This window comes from Cervus elaphus, chromosome 27, assembly GCF_910594005.1.
Source record: "Cervus elaphus chromosome 27, mCerEla1.1, whole genome shotgun sequence".
NCBI classification, from domain to species: domain Eukaryota; kingdom Metazoa; phylum Chordata; class Mammalia; order Artiodactyla; family Cervidae; genus Cervus; species Cervus elaphus.
The window spans coordinates 46,029,288-46,049,983 of NC_057841.1; the positions used below are offsets into that span (position 1 = coordinate 46,029,288).

Consider the following 20,696-nt stretch of genomic DNA (forward strand, 5'->3'; position numbering starts at 1 on the left):
TGTTAGTCACTCAGTCGTGCCCGACTCTTCAGCAACCCCATGGACTGTAGCCCGCCAGGCTCCTCTGCCAACTGAATTTTCCAAACAAAAATACTGGAGTGTGTTGCCATTCCCTTCTCCAGGCGATCTTCCTAACCCAGGAATCAAACCCAGGTCTCCTGCACTGGCAGGCAGACTGTTTTTACCACTAAGCCACCAGAGAAGCCCACTGACAGGCTACTGGTGGCTAACTAAATAAAAATCTCAAAGAAGCAAGGGACCAATGTTTTGAACCAATTTCACTGTAAACGTCGATTGCCGGATATAAAAACCTGAGAGCAGACCCTTAGGAGAACATTATGTGAAGCAGAACTGTCCTAAGATAATGCACACAAACCAACATCGTCTATTTAATAAAAATATTTAATGCTGCCAAAAGGTATAAAAATACAGTAGGAATGGCAGTACAATACAAAGTAGTCTCTCCTAATTTATTTCTTTTACATCTTTCTACATTTCACACGCGCATTAGAAAACTTAACAATGCACTGAATTAGAGGCTTCTGCACAGTCTTCCGCTGGTGGCGCTCTTCGCTCCCTGGATGTAAGGTTTACTTTGTAAACAGACACATGTGAGGCAATCTACAGGCTTATCAAGCCTCACTGAGATTCCGGAGTGGGCTTCAGGTCTTGTTTTGCACATCAATGGTTCAAAACTTATAGCTGCAGAATATTCTCAAGGCATGAATATTTAGGTGTCTGTCAATCTTGGCCTAAAACATAAAATAAGAAGTCATCTATTCAATTCATATTTACCAAACACACAGACGTACATAGACACACACAGACATAAAAGGACTAACAATGAACTAAAAAGGCAAAAAAAAAAAAAAATTCCAACACATCACATTCAACCACACTGATGCTTCACTGTTATCTTGGTAAAGCTGCTTATGTGCTTGCTCTTCAAACAGAACTGGTGGTGTGAGGCAGACTTATGTTAAAGCACCATAACTCAAGTCTTTTACAAGAATCACTAACTATGAATTTTGTAGGTCATCCTGTATTACTCAAGAAATGACCTCCATGTGAGCGATACTGACGGACAGACAGGTTAAAAAAAAAATGTACCCACAACAGTTCAGCAAGATTATATGGTATGTGCTAGACTTACCAATACTTTGGAATTCAATGCAAAAGTCTAATCCAATTTGGACCTCCAATGTATCATACTGCTAAAAATATTAATGAATGTAACGTCTGAACATAAAGTTGGCTTATACCTTTAACTCACGGACTGTGAGCAGCGTGCATTTTGTCCTGAAGGATAACACTAATGATCACAGCAATGCAGAACTGAAGTGACATGATTTAAGTATTAAAAGAAAACACAGACATGAAATAATTGATAGATTTATTGTATTTTAATGCCAAAAAGTAAAGATAAATGAGAGTTTCAACAAGCGATAGAGATGAAATAACTAATTTAAGGGCAACGAGATTTTAATGTTATTTCACAATATTTGCAAACAGCTGAATTTCTGAGGTGGTAACTGGTTTTCCCCAACTTCCTCTAAGACAAAAAAAAAAAAAAAAAAACCAGCCCAGATCTCAATACCTGTTATTACTGTGTCCCCACGTATATAAACAGAAGACATAAACTGCACCCACACTTTTATCCAAAACGTTCCATCAAAACCCCCAACACTGCGAGTTGGCTTCTCGGATGAGTGCTGGCTCCTTGGTGTCAGGTTTCCAGCACCGACACAGAAATGTCCAGACACCAAGGGAACATTCTCGTTAGATGCCTGTGGGCACAGAAACACAACGGCTGCTTCCTTCGGGGAAGCGAAACAAAACCAAACCCTGAACCAAAGTGGGCAACATAAGAAAAGGAGCTCCTGATCAACCTTGACTGTTGCAAATACGAAGTGTTCCCCACACCTTCAGAAGCCCCCTCATGAAAGCAAAAGACCAAAGCCCATCAGTCAGAGTGAATGGAACCATGGTTTGAGTCACAGGGTAGTCTTATTTCCAGGATTCCTCTGGATCAGCAGTAGTTCAAACTGCTCCACAAAGTTTTTTGGAGGGAAAAACATTTGTTTCACTTGAACCATAAAAAGAGGGTTATTTCAGGTTTTAACGGGCAAAAGTAGCTGTCTAATGTTCTATATAAATAAAAACAGGCCCAGTGAGACATAATGGGAAAGTATGAGATCCGGAGTCACTGGGATTCTACAGATGGGAGTCCATGTCTCAGCTCTGACATGAACTAGATGTACAGCCGCAGGCAAGTTGCCGGTTCTCCGACTCAGGGTGTATGTGTGTGTATTTAGGAGAGGTGGAGTGTGTGTGTGTGTTTAGGAGAGGTGGAGTGTGTGTGTATGTAGGGGAGGTGTATTTAAACTGACTGACACAACCGGCAGTGCATTAAAAACACACTCCACTAGATGAACAACTCTGTAGAACAACTTAAGGTCTCAACAGGGGCCAGCTCCACACCTAAAGGAACAAAGTCAAATTCTCCCAAAGTAGTTTCAGTCACCAGATGTTCAAACTCATGTTTCGCTGAAAAGAGTCACAAACACTTCTCTGGGGTGAGCAAGGCACTCACTGCCTTACAGACAAGATTAGCTTGCCCAGTTTCCCTCTCCTGAATTCATCAAACTCGAAATAACTTCAGGTTTTTTATAGCAGTAATTTGTCATCATATGTCTAAAAAATCTATACCAAATGAAAGCAACAGTAAAGAAATGATGTTTTTCTTTGGTGGGGGGGCTACAGGAAACAGTCTCCATAAAGATAAAAACTCCCAGCCACTCTCCTTACAGCTCCCCAAACATACTATGTGGTGGAAAACCAGAAAGTATTAGATTCTGCAAGTGATATCCACCCTGAGTCCTCTAAGTCCCATATTCCACTCTAAATTACAAAACCAAAACAGAAAGAGTTCCAATGACTGAACTGTTCATTCTCCCACTGGACCGCACAGAGCTTGTGAGGGCGCTGGAGAATGTCCATGGTCAGGCTGTTCCTGATAAAGCCTCTGGCTGAGTCACCGCTCGCCCAGGCACCCTCTGTGATGGGACAGCACGTACACACCCAGGAGCACAGAGGACGCCTGGCCTTTCTGACTCGTCCACTGCTGCAGGAGCTGTGGTGCCGCTGGCGCAGAAACAAGGCTCTGAAGACAGATGTGAGGGAGAGCAACCTCAAATTCAAATCAGCGAACTTGGGGAAAGCTCTAGAATACATCATCCAGGGAAGACAAGACCTGTATTTTCAGTGAGCCAAGATGACTGCATTTTATTATGTAAAAAATTACTACATTTCTGTTTTTGAAAATTGTGTTTAGAAGATGGTGCACCCCATCATCTAAACAAGTCAAAGCCAAACAAGAACTTCCTGATGTGAGAGATGTAAACAGCTGTGACGTGGGGACGGGGGCCCAGACTCACTGCTCCTGCTCACACCTATGCTGCATACCCACTGACAGCCCCTCTCTGACCTGCCAGAATCAGAAACCAGTCAGCACTGACAGATAGCGTGACTCCTACACTCTTGCCTGGACTCAGGAAAAGTGGATGACACGCACAGCAGCATTCGACTTACAGTGAGCTACATTTACAAAGTGTCTGTAAGACTGTGTCTGAAAGTAAAAATCAAGGCAGCAAGATCCTGAAACCTGTACAGGGGACTTTCCTAGTGATCCAGTGGTTAAGACTGTGAGCTTCCAATGCAGGGGGCACAGGTTTGATCCGTGGTTGGGGAACTAAGATCCCACATACTAAAAACTAATAAATAAAATTTTAAAAAATAAATAAAAAAAACCCCTGTATAATAACCAGGCAGGCACTTCAGAAGTGCCTTCCCTAGAGTATACAGTGGTCAATACAAGATTTCCAGTCATCAGGTCTGGCCTGTGTCAGCTCACACAGAATCTAGTCTGAGACATTCTTCTAAGAGAGAAGCGACTTGCAGAAGTTATACCTTTCTCTGAGAACTGAATTCTAACACACCGGACTCTTCAGCACCAGGACCAGAAGAGACAGTGGGAAAGTCAAGTCTCAAGTGACTCTGGTTCAGTGACCCCAACACCTGCATCAGTTGGAGGTCAACAGAGAACACTCGGAAACACGGAGCCCAGAGCAGCGGAAACCACCACTAAATGGGAACAACCGTCACTGCCAAGAGCCCTGAAAGCAAAGGTGGAACTGATGAAAGCAGAAGGAGGGCTCTGCATCAGAAACTGTCTCTTAAACTAACAGGTGTTTTTTGATTCAAACCATCAATTCTAGTTTATCTGAAACAAAGGGGACATGCACAAGTATACATAAAATTAATAATTTGAGTCACAATTCCTTCCTCTGACACACCTGTTAGGCAGAGCTATATTAAAAAAGAATCAACTTTACTTCCTTTTTCTTTTTTTTGTTCATTCCTTGGTAGAAATACCAATACATAATGAAATGGACCAAAAAGACCAAAGAGAAAAAAGGACAAATACAAAATTGTTCTCTAAACACAAGAAACGGTCTGTGTCACTACAGTCCTCTCTGCATTTTCACATTAAAATACATATGGACAACACTAAATATAGAGAATTGGGTTTGTGTATATTCCACACGTGCAATTATAGATAAAAACCAGCAGGAGGATGACATAAAGTGCTCGGATGAACGTGGACACAAGGTCGGAGCCCATGGTGCAACCGGAGAAGATGGCTCTGAATCAGGGCTGCCTGCTTACGAGCAGAAACAGACACGAACACAAAATGAACCAGGTATTAATGCAAATATTCTTTCTTAAAAATAATAAAACTTCTGGCTTTTTTTAATTAAGAAAATACCACCTCAGCAAAGTCAAACATAGAACTGATGTTCAGCATCTGTTCTAATTAGGAAACACCATCAAGACCACGCCCTGGGAAGACACAGACCACTGTGGCCGCTGACCTCTGTGGCTGTTACCTACGGCCAGGACCCCGCCTGTCCGCCCTCCCTCAACCAGACACCTCCTTTAATAAAGGTCAGGCATCTCGCCACCCATTTGTAGCAAATGGTAAAAAAGACGACCCCTGGTAAAAACCAACGTGCTCGCCTCAAGGATTTGCCAAGAGGAGGAAGACAACTAACCTATGCAGAAGTTGATTAATAAGGGTCTGTTGCCCTGGATGTGACTTGAAGAATACATTAGGACACACAGCTCCAGAAGGACAGAAAGCAGACAGAGAGCAAAGCTGAAGCACTGAACCCCACAAAGCAGTTGTCCTGCTCTGCCTGGGAACAAGGGTATCATTACCAGCTTGTGTTTCCCATAAAGTCTTTTTACTTTACTTTTACTGAAAGCAAGGCTACCTGTAGTTGGAATTGAACAGGTCTACCTGTATTTGACTTGCATAGTAATTACTGTATTTTAGCAAAAATAGACCAAGGCAAATTGGAAAGAAAGATTTTAAACCAATAATGACCTAAAAGGTAAGGACCTTGGTGCCTGAACACAGGTGTCAAGCAGGCAGACACAGAAACGTCCCTCTTACCTCCTTCAGTGTAAAGCTAATGGGACGCAGTGGTGCTGAGCAGGGCGTGCTCCAGACACAACTGTCCTCCACACAGAGCACCACATGTGTCCTGCTCTCACATTCTTAGAAGGCTATTCAAACCCACTTAAAAGTCTATCTATACTGCCATTTTTCAAACTGTTGTTTAAATGGTAACTGCTCTCTGAAAATAATTCAGCCTGGTGCAGCAATCTTACCCTGTAAAGTGGATAAAGCAGAGACGCCTGGTTGGAAGTTCAGCGTCCCCCTTATCCCTTCCTGGTGACCCCTTAGACATCCCACCAGCATAGTTTGAAACCACCGAAATAATGTGATTTCATTATTTCAGCAACTAAATTTATAACACCTAAAGTTTAAATAAAACAAGTTAAAACACTAGAACTCAAATGAGCAGTTAAATTCATTAAACAATATGCTTTAAAAATACTCATTAAAAAGTTAAAGGGACAGTGTAAAGTTTGAACATCATTATACTATTTATTGAAGTAGAAAGAACTTGAAAATTTTTTTTACTGCAAAACTTCAAATAAATGGAAATCATGGATAATAAAATGCTGCTCCTTATTTTGATTTCCTAAATCATGATTTACCCCAATTATAACTTAGGGTAATTACATTGAAATTTTCCTGAAAGATAAACAGTATTAATAATGGGCTTTACAGAAACCAGTTTCTTTACAAAGTCTTGACCAACTGTTACCTGACTACGCCAGTAAGGAGAACCTTCCTTCAAAGATATTTTTAGAGAAAATTTTTGTTTCTTTGTTTGTTTTTCTTTTTAAAATTGGGAAGACTGTAAAACATAAAAGAAATGCAAATATATAGTAAAAATTACTTATTCAGAGCTCTACCTGCTCATATCAAACTTCTCTTTAGGAAAACGTATCCAGTACAATTGAATCAACATACAATTTATTATTATTTTTATGGTAACAGATTTTTTCAAATTGAGCTTTTAAAAAGTACATTTAACTACAAAAGTAAGATTAAATAGGTACTTATAAAATATATTTACCCTGAAATGGTTAAGAATATAAAATGTTGATGCCCATGTCAACAGTACATTATACATTACACGCATTACTTAAAGGTCATTTTCTCTCCAATAATAATGTCAATAAAACCACAATATTTATTGCTTATATCAAGTGCAGGTTAAAATCCAGACAGCCTCCAAAAATGAACCCTTATGGTAAAGGATCTCTCAGTCTGGTCAGGTGAAATATTACACTTAGCATGTATGAACACAGTGGAAAATGTACCAGTTCTTAAGAAGCATTCAAGTCTTTACTTGGGGTGGGGGGGTAGTGTGGGCAGTGCCCTGGGGTGCTGGGGGGACCAGACACCACACTTCTCTGTGGGTGAGAAGTCTGTGAGGAGTCACAGACCAACTCTGTGACTCACGCAACACTGTCAGCAGCTAGGGCCGAAGCTTGCGGGGCAGAATTAGTTACTTATAGGGCATTCTGCTGAAGAAACAGTGTCCAGCCAACAAAAGCGCCAACCAGAATGACTGACACAAACCCCATCTTAGTGAGAATAGGTTGCCAATATAACCACCTTTTCCTCTTGCGCTCAGTCTCGCTCAGCCTCTGCTTCATCTGCTGCACCTTCTGGGCAGTGCTGGCCTTCCTGTCCTCCCGGAGGCGCTTGCGCAGAGCACTGTGAACAGACAGAGCGTCAGCAGGCAGGCTCAGCTGCAGGTAGGGACTCAGCCCACATCCCCCCCCCCACCCCTCAACTCCTTAAGAAGAAGGGGAAGGGCCTCAATGCTCTGAATGGTCCAGAGATAACACTCGGATTATTCAACAATTGCCAGTTCAACTTTGTGCTAATAAATACTTCTGGTGGGACCTGAAAAGAACCATGGTGTCAGTGTTCTATCTTTCTTTGCTAACCAGTCAGCAGTAGTGAGAAGACAGAGGGTCCCTTCAGCATCCGGTCCCCTCTGGAGTTTACATCTGATTTTTCACAAAAACCCCTAAACTTAACATTTTCTTGAATGTTCCGTTGTGTAGTGCCTACTGTCCTCTGTCCACACCCTTTTCTAGCTCCTGTTTTCCTGTTCAATACAGAATTTTTGTTTCAATGGAAGCTATCTGACTCCCAACATCACAGTCCTGGAACAAGGCAAAGATCAGTTGATGGCAACATGTACTTTACTATTTTTCCCCCTTAAGAAAAAAATCTCAAAAGCTCAAGATGACAGCCACCATGAAGAAGGCAGCAGTAGCAGATGCTGTTACTTTTGAAAATCAACAAGACACATTTTCATAGTATACAAGTAGAATCACAAGTAGAGCTGAAGGAAGAAACAGAAAAAGGAAACAGTTCTAAAACTTAGAGATGCTTGTGAGGACATCATGCTTGTAGATCAGGACTGCTTAGTGATTATCAGACTGGCAATCTTCCCATCAGGCACTCTTGAGGAAAAACATGGGAAATGCTGGAAGAAGCAAAAAAAACTTTGCACGAAGAAACTGACACCTTAGAATGCAAAGTGGAATCAATTCAGCAGGTGTGAGCAGATCTGAGAGTTCAGTTATATGCAAAGTCTGGCAGCAACACAAGCCCTGAAGCTGATGAAAGCTAATCATTTTATAATACTTTTAAAATGTGTTTTTTAATAAGCAGTGTTTAAAATAATTTCCCTTCTTCAAATGATATGGAAAGCAAAACTTAAATTTTTTTTTCACTTACTTAATGGAAACTCATGGAAATTTAAAAGGATGAGATGGTTGGATGGCATCACCAACTCGATGGACATGAGTTTGAGCAAGCTCATGGGGTCGCAAAGGGCTGGACAAGACTAAACAACTGAAGTGAACTGGATGGAAACTTGCCTATTTAACATATATTTTTAAAAGAAGAGAGTACTCATCTATATATTTTGCATAACAATTACATCAAGTGTAAGGGCTATTAAAATCAGTTACAAAGAAACTAAATCTAAATCTCACAAACCCCATCTCCCTTCAGGTACTGCTGTGTTACAGCGGAAGCCTAACCAGCCTCCCTGCCTTCAGTCAGGCTGCCTCTGCCACAGCAATCGGTGTGAGGCACAGCCCTGACGTGCTGCTTGGTTAAGAGTCCTGAATGCCTCTTCAGTGTCTACTATATCAGTAGCCAGCTTTCTTCTTGCCCCAAGTGTTTAACCGAAATCTAATAATGAGGAACAGTCAGAGGGATCCAGATCATGGGGTGTCCTAGAAGGCAACTCGTCTAAAAGCTGCAAACAATGTCCAACAGGGAGTGAACAGAAGGTGGTGGATGGTCCCAGGGAAGGAGCCTGAAGAACCACTCATATGCTGCATGATCCTGGACAAGATCATGAATTACTTTTTTAAATAGCTGAACAGACCAAGATTATAAAAATGTTCCAAAATTACATTATGGTGACTGCTATGTCACTCTGTAAATATACTCAACACTCTGAACTGTATGCTCTAAATCTGTCAACTTTATATGTATCTCAGTACAGTTATTTTCTATGAAGCTATAAAGTGGGTTTTCGATAATTACAGAACTTTAAATATAGTCTACATATTAGATTATTTTGTCAATGTTAAATTATTCTTGGGGATACGGGCACCTTCAGCCACTGCTGGTGGGAAGGCAAAGTGATGCAGCCACTTGGAAAAAATGGCTTAAAAATGATCCCCATGGAGTGACCACGTGTGACCCAGCAACCCCACTCCTAGTTAACACACAAAGGAGATGAGAGCACGCGTGCTCACAAAGACTCTCCAGTGTTCACCTACCGTGTATGGCCTTGGTCCTGCCCAAATAGCTTTTCTGCTGTTCTCCAAGTCTGTTTCCTTCTAAACTAAGAACACACTTCTCTTTGCTTCTCTCAGCCCCTGGAGTCCTTCTATTCTTATCTTATAGCACTTCAATTACAGTAAATCATTTACGATGTTAGTCTGGGTTCTTGTTTTGTCTTCTAAGTATATTAGCAACTTGGGACTATGTTTTGCCCATCTCCGTATGCCTTGCAGTCTTCCTTCCACTTTTCCTTATCACAGACACAGGTAGCTCTGCCTGAATGATCTCCACCTGAGTGTTTCCTACAATGATGTGCAAAAACTATTACTCAAAATTCACTCCTGGACTGAAAATTCATATAACAAGTATGTATGTACCTGCCAGTTAAAAAAGAAAAAAATTACCTTGTAATCAAGAGCAGGCAAAGCACATATAAAATATATAAAAGGATACAGAGCTCACAGTATTATTTCCTGACTTAAAAGCATTAAGTCTGAGGTAGAAGAAAAGACAAACACCTCTGTGCCTTAACTTGTGACTAAACTACTGACATCACATATAAGTAGCAGCACAGCTGAGTCAGAACAAACTCTGCAGCACAACATGTAACTGCCATGCATTGCAATTCCTTATGTCTTGGGGAAACACAGAAATGAAGCTATAACGTAAGGAGACTTCTTAATGGTTTTCACAGCATATCCCGAGATCCCAAAGTAACAAATATGACTACAATGTAAAATTTTTCACAAGAAAAAGCATGTTTGACAAAAAGAAAAAAAAAGTCAACTCAGATACTGAAGAGAGGAAGAAAAAGTGTTCCTTCACTTTTCTAAGAAACTCACACCTCAGGATACCAACTTCATACAATGTGAGATACCTGGAGCCCTAGAAGTATAATTTTTCAAATTTAAAAACTTGAATAGTTTAGCCATTCATATGGATTCAAAACTCTAAAAGTATAGGGCATTTTATGTGATTTTTTAGAAAGACTTTTTTCTTTCAATAACAAATTTAAATTGAAATATTCATTTAACTATTTCATAATGGTATTAATGGGATTCCCAGGTGGCTCAGTGGTAAAGAATCCACCTGCCAACGCAGGAGGCACAGGAGACACCGGTTCAATCCCTGGGTTGGGAAGATCCCCTGGAGGAGGAAATGGCAACCCAGTCCAGTATTCCTGCCTAGCACAGAGGTCCCGCCAGGCATGGACAGAGAAGCCTGGAGGGCTACAGTCCATGGGGTCACTAAGAGTTGGACAAGACTTAGCAACTGAGCACTCATGCCCTCAATGGTATTAAAGAAATATTATCACTTACACTGTATAATAGGAGCATGAACACTGCATAACTACACAAACAGCAGGTATTATCGCTTGTTTTCTGTGCCATACTACACACCTAGTATCCACTTTTACACTCTAATACCATGCTAAACCCATATTGTGTCAAGCCATTTTCCAACAGGTTTCTGTTTATAAACTGTCTTCTTTGAGCTCAATGACGCCATCATATACTATTTAAATGCCCCGCAATAATAAATTGTTACATTAATTCAATAAACAAAGGATCTATATTAGTTCATATCCACAAACTTATTAAAATAAGAGTCTCATCTTTACAAGCACATTACTATAGTAACCTTACCTCTCGCTGTTCTCCTCCAGAGTTTCCTGTGTTTTAGAGGACAGACTTGAGTATCTGTCTCCTGTCAGTTTTTCCTCTTCTAGGCCTATCCTGTTCCCATTGTATTTTTCAGTCATTATTTTGGTTGGTGAATGATCAAAAACAGGACATACGTCTTCCTTAGAAAGTTCTTTCCAACGTTTCTACATAGGGAAGAGAAATGAGAAACAAATGAAAACACTAGAGCTTTGATTTTCCTTAAATAAAATTTATGAAATGCAATTATATAGTGAAGAGAAGCCTGTGATGCTAATATATGAATGAAAGAGGAAAACATGTTTTGTCAAACCACTTCTAGCTATGCCTACTTAAAGTTGAATTTAATAATAATAATAATAAAGCATTTAATACTGATGCACATCAGTATGTAGTTGAACACAACCACCTTAATAAAACACAGTGACTTTAGCCCATTTGAGACAAACTACACTAGGACCTCATGGTAAGATCTTCAAAGTCTGACTGTACTGTCCCCAGTGCAGAGGCACCTGTTGCAGGAAGGGTGACCAAGACGGCCCATGAATGTGACCCATATCCTTCGGCTCGTTGCCACTGTCCAGTCTAGAGAGAACCAGCAAGTCCCTGCAGTGCCAGAGGACTCCAAAGACTGTGCCTGCCACAGGCACCAGCAGCCCTGGCAGCTGGCCCGACCCACGGCGGGAAGGTCCCCAGCAGCCAGGACTGTGGGGTGGCAGGACTCAGACCATGATGAAGAGCCATCCACTTTCCTCCTCTGAGGCAGGAAGACCCAGGCTCTCCAAGTCTTCCAAGGGCTGGGAACACGTTCACCCAGCTCCTGGCCATCCATGGAGGAGCAGAGGCATGGCTGGGACAGCCAATGGCTTCCATGACCTCAAACTCTAACTCCGGCACAGACCTGAGAGGCCCTCTTTGGAGATCTATCCTGCAAGTGTAGAGTCTCAGATCTAATAATGAGTAAGGTTCCCTGAAACTACCGTCTGAGAATTTCAAGGATTCTGACAGAGAAGGAATACTGCACAACTCACATTCTTCTGGGACTGACAGAAGAATACTCATTCTCTGCAGTTACTATGGTACAAAATGGCACTACTTAAACAATGCCTGTATGTTTAGATTTAAAAATTTCAGGAAATTCACTGACACACTGATAAACTAATTTCCAGCTTGTCTCATTACACAACAAAGGAATTAAAAGGTATTTTGTCACACTCCACCTTCCCTGACATGGTTCTTCTATGAAGCTGCATAGTGTGTGAATGGATCTCCTTTTGTTCTATGAAGTTGACTCACAAAAGACTCAGAAAGTACAACTCTGTAAATTGCTGTGTTTGGAGGGCAGTGGGCACAACAGCGTGGCTAGAGGAAGGGGAGCCTGGAAAGCATGGCCAGACAGGCGAGGCCAGGAAGGAGGTGGACCTCAGGGAAAGACAACCTTGACATGAGGCGCCCGGGGTGGGTCTGTGTTCTCCCAAAAGGGACCTGCGGTGTCTCCATCACATCCAGAAAGACTATCTCACCAAGAACTGAGAACCCATATAACAACACACAAGAGTAAGATGCTTTCACCTGAGGTGACTGTGTCAATTTTGTTCTTTACCATTGAAAATGTTTTTCTCTGTCCAAATAGCATTTTTTATACTAGAGGAAATGCAGTGGAGAGACAGCTACTTCCTGAACACTACCACACCACCCCTGCTGACCTAAGACTCCACCTACACTGGTCCCCTATCCTCAAGAGACCCCCAGAAGAGGTGCGGCTCCTCCTGCTGCTCCCTCCTGTTATACAGGGAGGTGGGCTGTGAGTAAACACCCTGCTCCAGGCTCCACAGCTGCAGAGCTGGGATGTGAACCCAGAGAGCCTGGGCTGACAGTGTCAGAAACCCTCAGGATGCTCTGCATCTCGGAAATAACCATCAGTGTCAGACACCAGAGAGTTTAAGTATCCAACAAAAATGTTAACTGTCTCCAGAATTATGCTGAGCAATTCTTCACCTAGATCTAGTTATTGCAACTTGGCCTCATACTTGGACAAAACTCAACAATGTCAATAAACAAGATGATGCCCAAAAGCAAGACTCATTGGCCCACTTCCCAGAATCCACCAAGACTCAGGAGGGTGCAGGGGTGGTGGTGGGTGGGGACTGTCAATGCTAGTGAACTTCAAAGGAGAAAAACAAAGAGCAATGTCTTTCTGTCACATCTCTGGGCAGAACTGAGGATTCACTAATAAAGATGTGAAACACCAGCAATGGTACTACGTTCATGACAACCTCAGGCCAGAAAGATGGAAGGTAAACAGAGTCCTTTTATTTATTTATTTTTTGTTTTGTTTTAATTTTAAAAGTTTATTTGAGCAAAAATCATTTGGAATCAGGCAGCCCCAGCCCGGAAGTGGTTAGGAGGGCTCCCAGATTTCTGTTTCTTTAACGACATTGCCGGGGGTGGGGAGGGGTGGAGACAGGTAGTGAGTTGGAGATCCACTTGTACACACTGTTATATTTGAAACGCTGCTGCTGCTGCTAAGTCGCTTCAGTCGTGTCCAACTCTGTGCGACCCCATAGACGGCAGCCCACCAGGCTCCCCCGTCCCTGGGATTCTCCAGGCAAGAATACTGGAGTGGGTTGCCATTTCCTTCTCCAATGCATGAAAGTGAAAAATGAAAGTGAAGTCACTCAGTCGTGTTCAACACTTCGAGACCCCATGGACTGCAGCCTACTAGGCTCCTCCATCCATGGGATTTTCCAGGCAAGAGTACTGGAGTGGGTTGCCATTACCTTCTCCTAACAGAGTCCTTTTAAAGACAGCTAGAGATCATCTCCTCTTTCCTGGTGGGCCCAGGACACTGGAGATGGCAGTGCATAAACATGCACTATGTGGTCATCACACACAGTTACTAGTTTCAGGTACAGTCATTTTAGGTGTAAATACTAACAGCTTTCCTTTGTCCTGGCAGGTTCTAAATCATTTTATAGCCACATATGTCAGAAATCTTCACAGGAAAACAAACATGAAACTATAGTCAACAATGAAAACACCACTCGCATCACATAAGCCCAGATTAAGACAGAAGGTGGAGACACATGCCCTGTTCAGCAAAAAGAACCAGAGACGAAGCTGACACAGTGCGGGTGCTACTGGACAGAAAGACAGTATCCCGCACCCACTGCCATCAACTCACACTAGAGAAGCTTCCCTCGTTCTTCTTACAAATACTCATTTCCCCCAAAATCAGAGGCAAAGAGGAGGAGGCAGATGCATGGAGAGAAAAAAGAGCCCATAAATTGCCTATCACCCCCTTATGTGTTCTAGGAGATGCTTCTGGGGCACAGGACACTTAGAGCCATGCGTTCTGTGGTTTCCACACAACAAAGCAACTCTTGATCTTTGTAACAGGACAGTTTTATGATTTAAGATTTCAGGGAAATCTATTTCTCTGAGATTTTTGTTCTGTTCTAAGCTAAGGTTCTAGGATAGCACTGTCCAGTGAAATGTAATGTAAGACATATATATATATAAATTAAAAAATATCTAATAGCCATGTTTTTTAAAAAGGATGAATTTTAACATGTTTTATTTAACTCAATATATTAAAAATATTGTCATTTGAACACATGATATTTTTTAAATTACTGAGATCTTTTACACTCTTTCTCCCTGTATTTGTACATCTTAAATTTTAAGCAGAACTCAATTCAGACTGGCTACATCTCAACACTAAACAAACACATGGCTACAGCATGAGACATCAGGGGTTCCAGAAGGAGAAAACAGTCCGAAAATAACTACATAAAATAAACAAGTCCATACACTGATACATAAATACTACTGATGCATGGACATGCAACCCTGGAAGCACACACACACACGCATTAGTGGTTACACGCTGTGGGGTGAGGGTGAGTTATCGAGGACTTCTACGTTGTAATTGATGTACTTTCACAGTCTCCAAATTCTCATATATTCAGTAGGTACTAACTGATTGCTGAGACCAATTCTGTGGAAACTGAGCCCCCTGGAAGGTAACAGGCTCTCTGACCCTGAGCACTGGAGAAACAGGGGCATTTCCAATGGGCCCTGTGTAAGGAGGCAAAGGACCCGTGGGTCTGAGCAGGGATGAAGATGCTGGGTCAGGGATGTGATGGTCACACAGCACAGATAAACTGGGACAGAAGAAACTCCCCCAAGCCACACACCACAGTCACCATGGGAATCACGTCCGTAAAACCCACCTCCATGGGGAAAGCAACCCTCAGAGGAGGCACATCCGTGTTCTAAGTGCAGCGAGGGGCAGTGCCCTGAGGAAGCGCCTGTCTGGAGGAGCCAGGGAATGAGCACAGCAGACGGGGTCAGCACACACACTGGCACTGAAGCTGGTAGACATGCACGTTAGAGACGCTCCCCATCTTGAATGCTGAGGCGGCGTCTGGGGGAGGCACTAACGTCTCGTGGGTTTAATCTTCACACACCAAGCACTTTACTGATTGAGGGCACTGAGGAACCTCACCTTTCTCTTCAATAAAAATTTTCCTTTGATGCTAAAGAGGGGGGACCTTTTAAATAAAACTTAAAATTTTAATTGATAAAGACTGTCTTGAATAGTTAAAATAATACCAATGATCACAACAAAAACGTTAGCTGATAAATAAAATTGTTCAGGGGTATTTAAATATCTGTGTAATCTATACGACACAACTATTTATACATCATTCCACAGATGGTGTGATCTGTTACAAAACAGGGCTTATTTAGAATCTTGCTCTTTTGGCCACAATCACAGAAGCTAGAGAGCAAGTAAGTGGTTTTATGTAGGAGAAACAAAAAGAAAATCTACCTGCTTATGTAAAATTCTATAGGATTGGCTCAGACAAGAAACCGGAGTCTACTGTTACTTCTGTTTCTATTTTACATCTTATGTTAGTACATAAACACAGGTTTCTGAAAACCAATGTTAGCTTTTGCAGAACAAAAACACCCTCATGAGAATAAAGCTACCAACCAGAGAAAAACAACACCGTCCTGGTGCATTGTATCTGCTGCAAGTACTCAAGCTGCTTGCTCACTGTTGTAGCAGATGGGATAATCTATTTACAAACTAAGTATTCTTGTGTAACTCCAAGCCAGGTTTTAATGGGCCAAAAGTACCTAATTTTTCCAGTTATTTCAATGAGTAAATGTTCAGACTCTCTTCTACATGAAACTTCTACTTTTTTTAATGAAACCATGTTCCCAGCTGGGCTTCTGAGAGACAAGCAGGATTTAACAAGAGGCTGAGGAGCATGTGAAGAGGTGGGCACAGGCTTTTCCCTCTCAGAAGCCAGCTGGACCCACCATATTAATGTAAATATGCTTCTTGGGAGGAGGGGAAAAGCCCTGTGGCTTACACAGAGTGCAGTTACCTGACAACAATACACTTGACACACGGTTTACCTGTATACTTGAGTCTCCCTTTATAAACTTCGCTCCTTCTATTATCGTCATGTAGGAAAATCTGAGCTGATCTGGCGTCTGAATTAGCCCCATTCGGTATTTTCTCATATTCAGTAACAGTTGTTTAATGTTAATATTGTCTCCTTTTTCTATCTGCAAGAGAGGTAAACAATATTCAAGCCTTTTGTTGTTAAGAGTCCAGAAAAGAGAAGCAATCCAAGATAACCACTAAGGGCAAGCCGGCCCAGGCCGCTGTTCCCTGTCCAAGCAGCACAGGGAGGACCCACGGCTGACTCCAGCTAATAGTCATCTCACTTGTGTTAGCCTAGCGATTGGTGATTGGTCGAAGGAAGGATTTATGCTGCGTGTTGGCTTAACGTAAGGATAAATACAGAGATTAGTGCCCTTCTTTTTTAAGGAGTAAATCTTTTCATTGGGCGCCCCCTGCCTTCATATCTGTACACAGCAGCCTCACGTCTGTACACAAGTCTATGGAAGGTAGCACCCAAGGGGGTGGAGGAGAGAGACCCACGGTGACAACACTGCAGATGATACGGCAGACTGCTGCTGCAGCAGTCAGGCTTAGTCCACTGTGACCCTACCCCATCCCACCCCACCCCAAGTGGAAAAGAGAACAGTTGATGCAGTAACTTTGGGAGGGAACTGACACACACATGATCCAGTTTTAATATTTACCATCAACAGGCCAGATGCTTAAGAGTTCTGAAACACATCAAAGCTCACTTACACATAATAATTGGCTTTAGATGGAAGCATGGGCTATTAAACACGGTGTTAACACAGTGATGTCTAAGATACCATAAAAGAAGGACAGGCACATGCTGGTGCCCCGGCGGGAGCTGGGAGGGCTGGAGCAACACACGGCCCTCGGGCACCACAGGAACCTCAGGGGGTGATGTCAACACCACACTGACCAAGGGGCTTAGACAGTACGTGTTCCTAATACACTGATTCACTTAATTCTCCCAACAGTCCTGGGAGGGAAATACCAGCACTACCCACAGTTTGTAAATAAGGAAATCAAGGCAAGAAGGAATTCAATACTATCTACCAACTGATGTCTGAAAAATACAGTGGGTGAGGGAGACAACCTATCATTTAGCTAACACGAAGCTACCAGCACAAGTCTTCTCCCAGAGCTCGAGGATTATCCTGGTCACAACCCCACCCACTCATCGCAAGCAAGAGGCAGCTGAAAGGATGTGAAACAGAATTTTTGGTTTCTCTAAAAAACAGGCAGACGTTTAAGTTTGAAAAGCACAGTTCTGGGATCCTGGCATTTGAACTTACTTCTGCCAGTGGAATCAACAAAAAGGTATGGGAGCCTGAAATGAGGTCACTTACCAGAACAAGGCAGCTGTCCACCAGAGAAAAGGTGCCCGACCGCCCGATGCCGGCACTGCAGTGGATCACCGCAGGCCCGTGCTCAGGGTTCAAGGAGCCAGATTCCCGCACTTTGAATAAGAAATTGAGAAATGAAGCTGGTGATTCTGGGACTCCAAAATCTGGCCAGGTAGTATAATGAAAGTGAGATATTGTTCTGGTTTCACCAGTCTAAAAAGTGAAAATTGAGGGGGAAAAGTTAGTTCTAAGTTTTTTCTTTTAAAAATCTACTGCAGTAAGATGTGTTTTGTGTAATGCACCATGACTTTTCATTTGGTTGTTGATAATCACACATACAAGTTTGGGAAGATTTTCTTTAGGAGAATTTGGAATATATTAATAGCTAACACTTTTGTAACAATTACTATTTTGTAGGCACATTCTAAGCTTTTTATATATTAACCCATATAACAATCCCATTAAAACCCATTTTCCAGATGAGAAAACCAAGGCAAGGGTTAAGTAATGCACCCAAGGTCACATGTAAGAAAATGGCAGAGCAGGACTGGAGCAGCACCTGGGTCTCCACCACTGACCTGCACCACACACACCGCCAGATCCTTTTAAATCACGCATCATGATGAGTGAATTCTCTGTTTTTATAAATTTCTACCAGTATAATTTCACATCTTTATTGGTTTCCTGTTTAAGAATTTCAAAGTTTTGGGCCTTCCCCAGTGGCTCAGCGGTGAAGAATCTGCCTACCAATACAGGAGACATGGTACTGATCCCTGGTCTGGGAGGACCCCACATGCCACTGAGCAACTAAGCCCAGGAGACGCAACTATCAAGCCCAGGGGCCCTACAGCCTGTGCTCCACAAGCAAAGCCACTGAAATGAGAAGCCCACACACCACAGCTAGAGTAGCACCTGCTCGCTACAACTAGAGAAAAGCCCACATAGCAACGAAGATCCAGCATACCCAAAGGTAAATAAATAAATAAAATTTTTTTAAAAGTTATTTTTAAAAAAACAATTTCAAAAAAAAAAAAAAAAACAATTTCAAAGCTTTCAAAGATACAATTGTCCCCATTATAAGTTATCTTTCAGATTCAGCTACACAGGCACAGAGGAACAATTCAAGAATTAAAGATACATTTCTTTACATTTTTAACTGAAACTGCTCTCCTAATTGCTGTTTTCCACATGGTAACAATTCCCAGTCCTAGAACTGTTGACACGCCTTGGCTGATGTGCTGATAACATGGTTTACCAACATGCTAAATGCTTCCTGTCTCATACAGCCTGCCTGGCTACTCAGCACCACTTCCTGGATATTCCCAACAACCTTTATTTCTGCCTAACTCATTATGAAAACATCCCTCAGCTCTGCCAGCGGACCCCCATCCCCGGGAGCACTGCTCTGCCTCCTACTCCTCATTCAGAGGGAGCAGTGACCCACTAATATGTCTCTGCACAATATTCAACCCAGGCTCATGGTTAACATACATCTTTCTATAAACAGGCCTGATGTTCCAGGTCTGAGGTTCCAGGAGGTGTTTTAACCCTTCCCCAGACAACTGCCCCGCTGCAGTCTCAGCCACCACACTGTGCTGACCACACACAGCTGGCCAGACTTGGTCCCCTAGGGCCTAAGCCAGGTCGAAGTGGACCTGCTAGAGCTCCAGGCTGGGCAGGGGTGGTGCCAGGACCCTGCTCCCACAGGTATGGCCTATATGGTGCAGTTCAACTCTGCGTCACACCCTGGCCCCAACCTAAGGTCACCCCACAATCCTGGGCGACCACTTGCTTTTTCTTCGCTTGAATGATGTTGGCTCAAGATCAATGGCCTCTTTCCTTCTTCCAAATTCAGGTCACAGTGTCTGGGACACTCAAAGCCAGTTCCCAGAAATGCTCGCCACTGTTTATATAATACAGTCTTCTACACTAATAGATTTCTGAAAATCCATCTTTTTCTTCCCTGACAGGAACAGACTAAAGGACTTCTTATAGGTAATTTTTTTTAATTAATTAACCCCTCCTGAAACAAGACTCGAAAAACACAGCTCACAAAAATCACATAATTCCCAAAGGGCCATGTGAAGTAATAGGAGCCACATGTTTACTGTTGTGGAATAAAAAAGTTCATGTGCACAACTGGAGGCCCCTTTCCTCATTTCACGTTGGAAAAGTAATGAGAAGGGGGAAGGGTTCCAGAGAGGGGAGAGCTCAAATAAAATTCATCTCTACACGTGGACCCCACAACTTCTGATAGGGTCCTGTACCCTACCCTGCAATCCCATGACTTCCAACAGAGTCCCCACTTCTCTACACGCGGACCCCGCAATTTCTGACAGAATCCCAGTTCTCTACACATGGGCCCCACAATTTCCAACAGAGTCCTAGTTCTCTATACTCGGATCCCACAACTTCTGACAAAGTCCTCGTCTCATACTGGTGGACTCACCCCTTCCTCCTCTGTGGTCACCATGCCCTTGGTCCTCCTCCTGTGATGCCCAGTCCAGGCCTTCATCCCTTCTCGCTGCTGTCCTTCACACTAGACTCCAACTGGTCTGCACACACCTGCCAGTCCACACATCCCCGAACCATTTTCTTCAGAAAACACTGCATCGTGCATACCACCCCTGCACAAAGACGTTAGCACGCACTATTCTTAGGGCAAAATCTTATTTACATTTTTTTGAAGAATTCTAACTGTAGTCTTTGAATAAGATGACAAGCTCAGAGTCCATGGAGGCCAGGAAGCTGGTCTATGAGCTGAGTAGGTACAGACAACAGGAGCTGTGAGCATGGGGACGACTTGTGTGTGCTGTATAGAGCCATTCAAATTCAGGTTAACTATTACTATTATCAGTTTGAAGAGGACTATAAATCTTCTAATTATTATTAAAAAATCTACAAAGCTCTATGGCCCAGGCCCAACTTTAGGCACA

General features: G+C 42.6%; 1 protein-coding gene and 1 pseudogene across 3 annotated transcripts in view; one reads left to right on the forward strand and one right to left on the reverse strand.

Moving 5' to 3' along the window:
- Nucleotides 1-384: 384 nt before the first annotated feature.
- The window catches only part of PTPN2 (protein tyrosine phosphatase non-receptor type 2), a 64,558-nt gene continuing 44,246 nt past the window's right edge, over nucleotides 385-20,696 (reverse strand). Inside the window, exons 6-11 of one of the 3 annotated variants that reach the window (XM_043889044.1) lie at nucleotides 17,764-17,973; nucleotides 16,399-16,551; nucleotides 10,951-11,132; nucleotides 7,100-7,201; nucleotides 6,240-6,332; nucleotides 385-752 (exon numbers count right to left, since the gene is read on the reverse strand). In XM_043889044.1, the coding sequence (XP_043744979.1) occupies nucleotides 6,281-6,332; nucleotides 7,100-7,201; nucleotides 10,951-11,132; nucleotides 16,399-16,551; nucleotides 17,764-17,973 (699 nt within the window). In that variant the 3' untranslated portion in view covers nucleotides 385-752; nucleotides 6,240-6,280. The other 2 variants (XM_043889045.1, XM_043889043.1) reach the window with 2 other exon arrangements.
- On the forward strand, nucleotides 7,742-8,132 carry LOC122684735 (annotated as a pseudogene).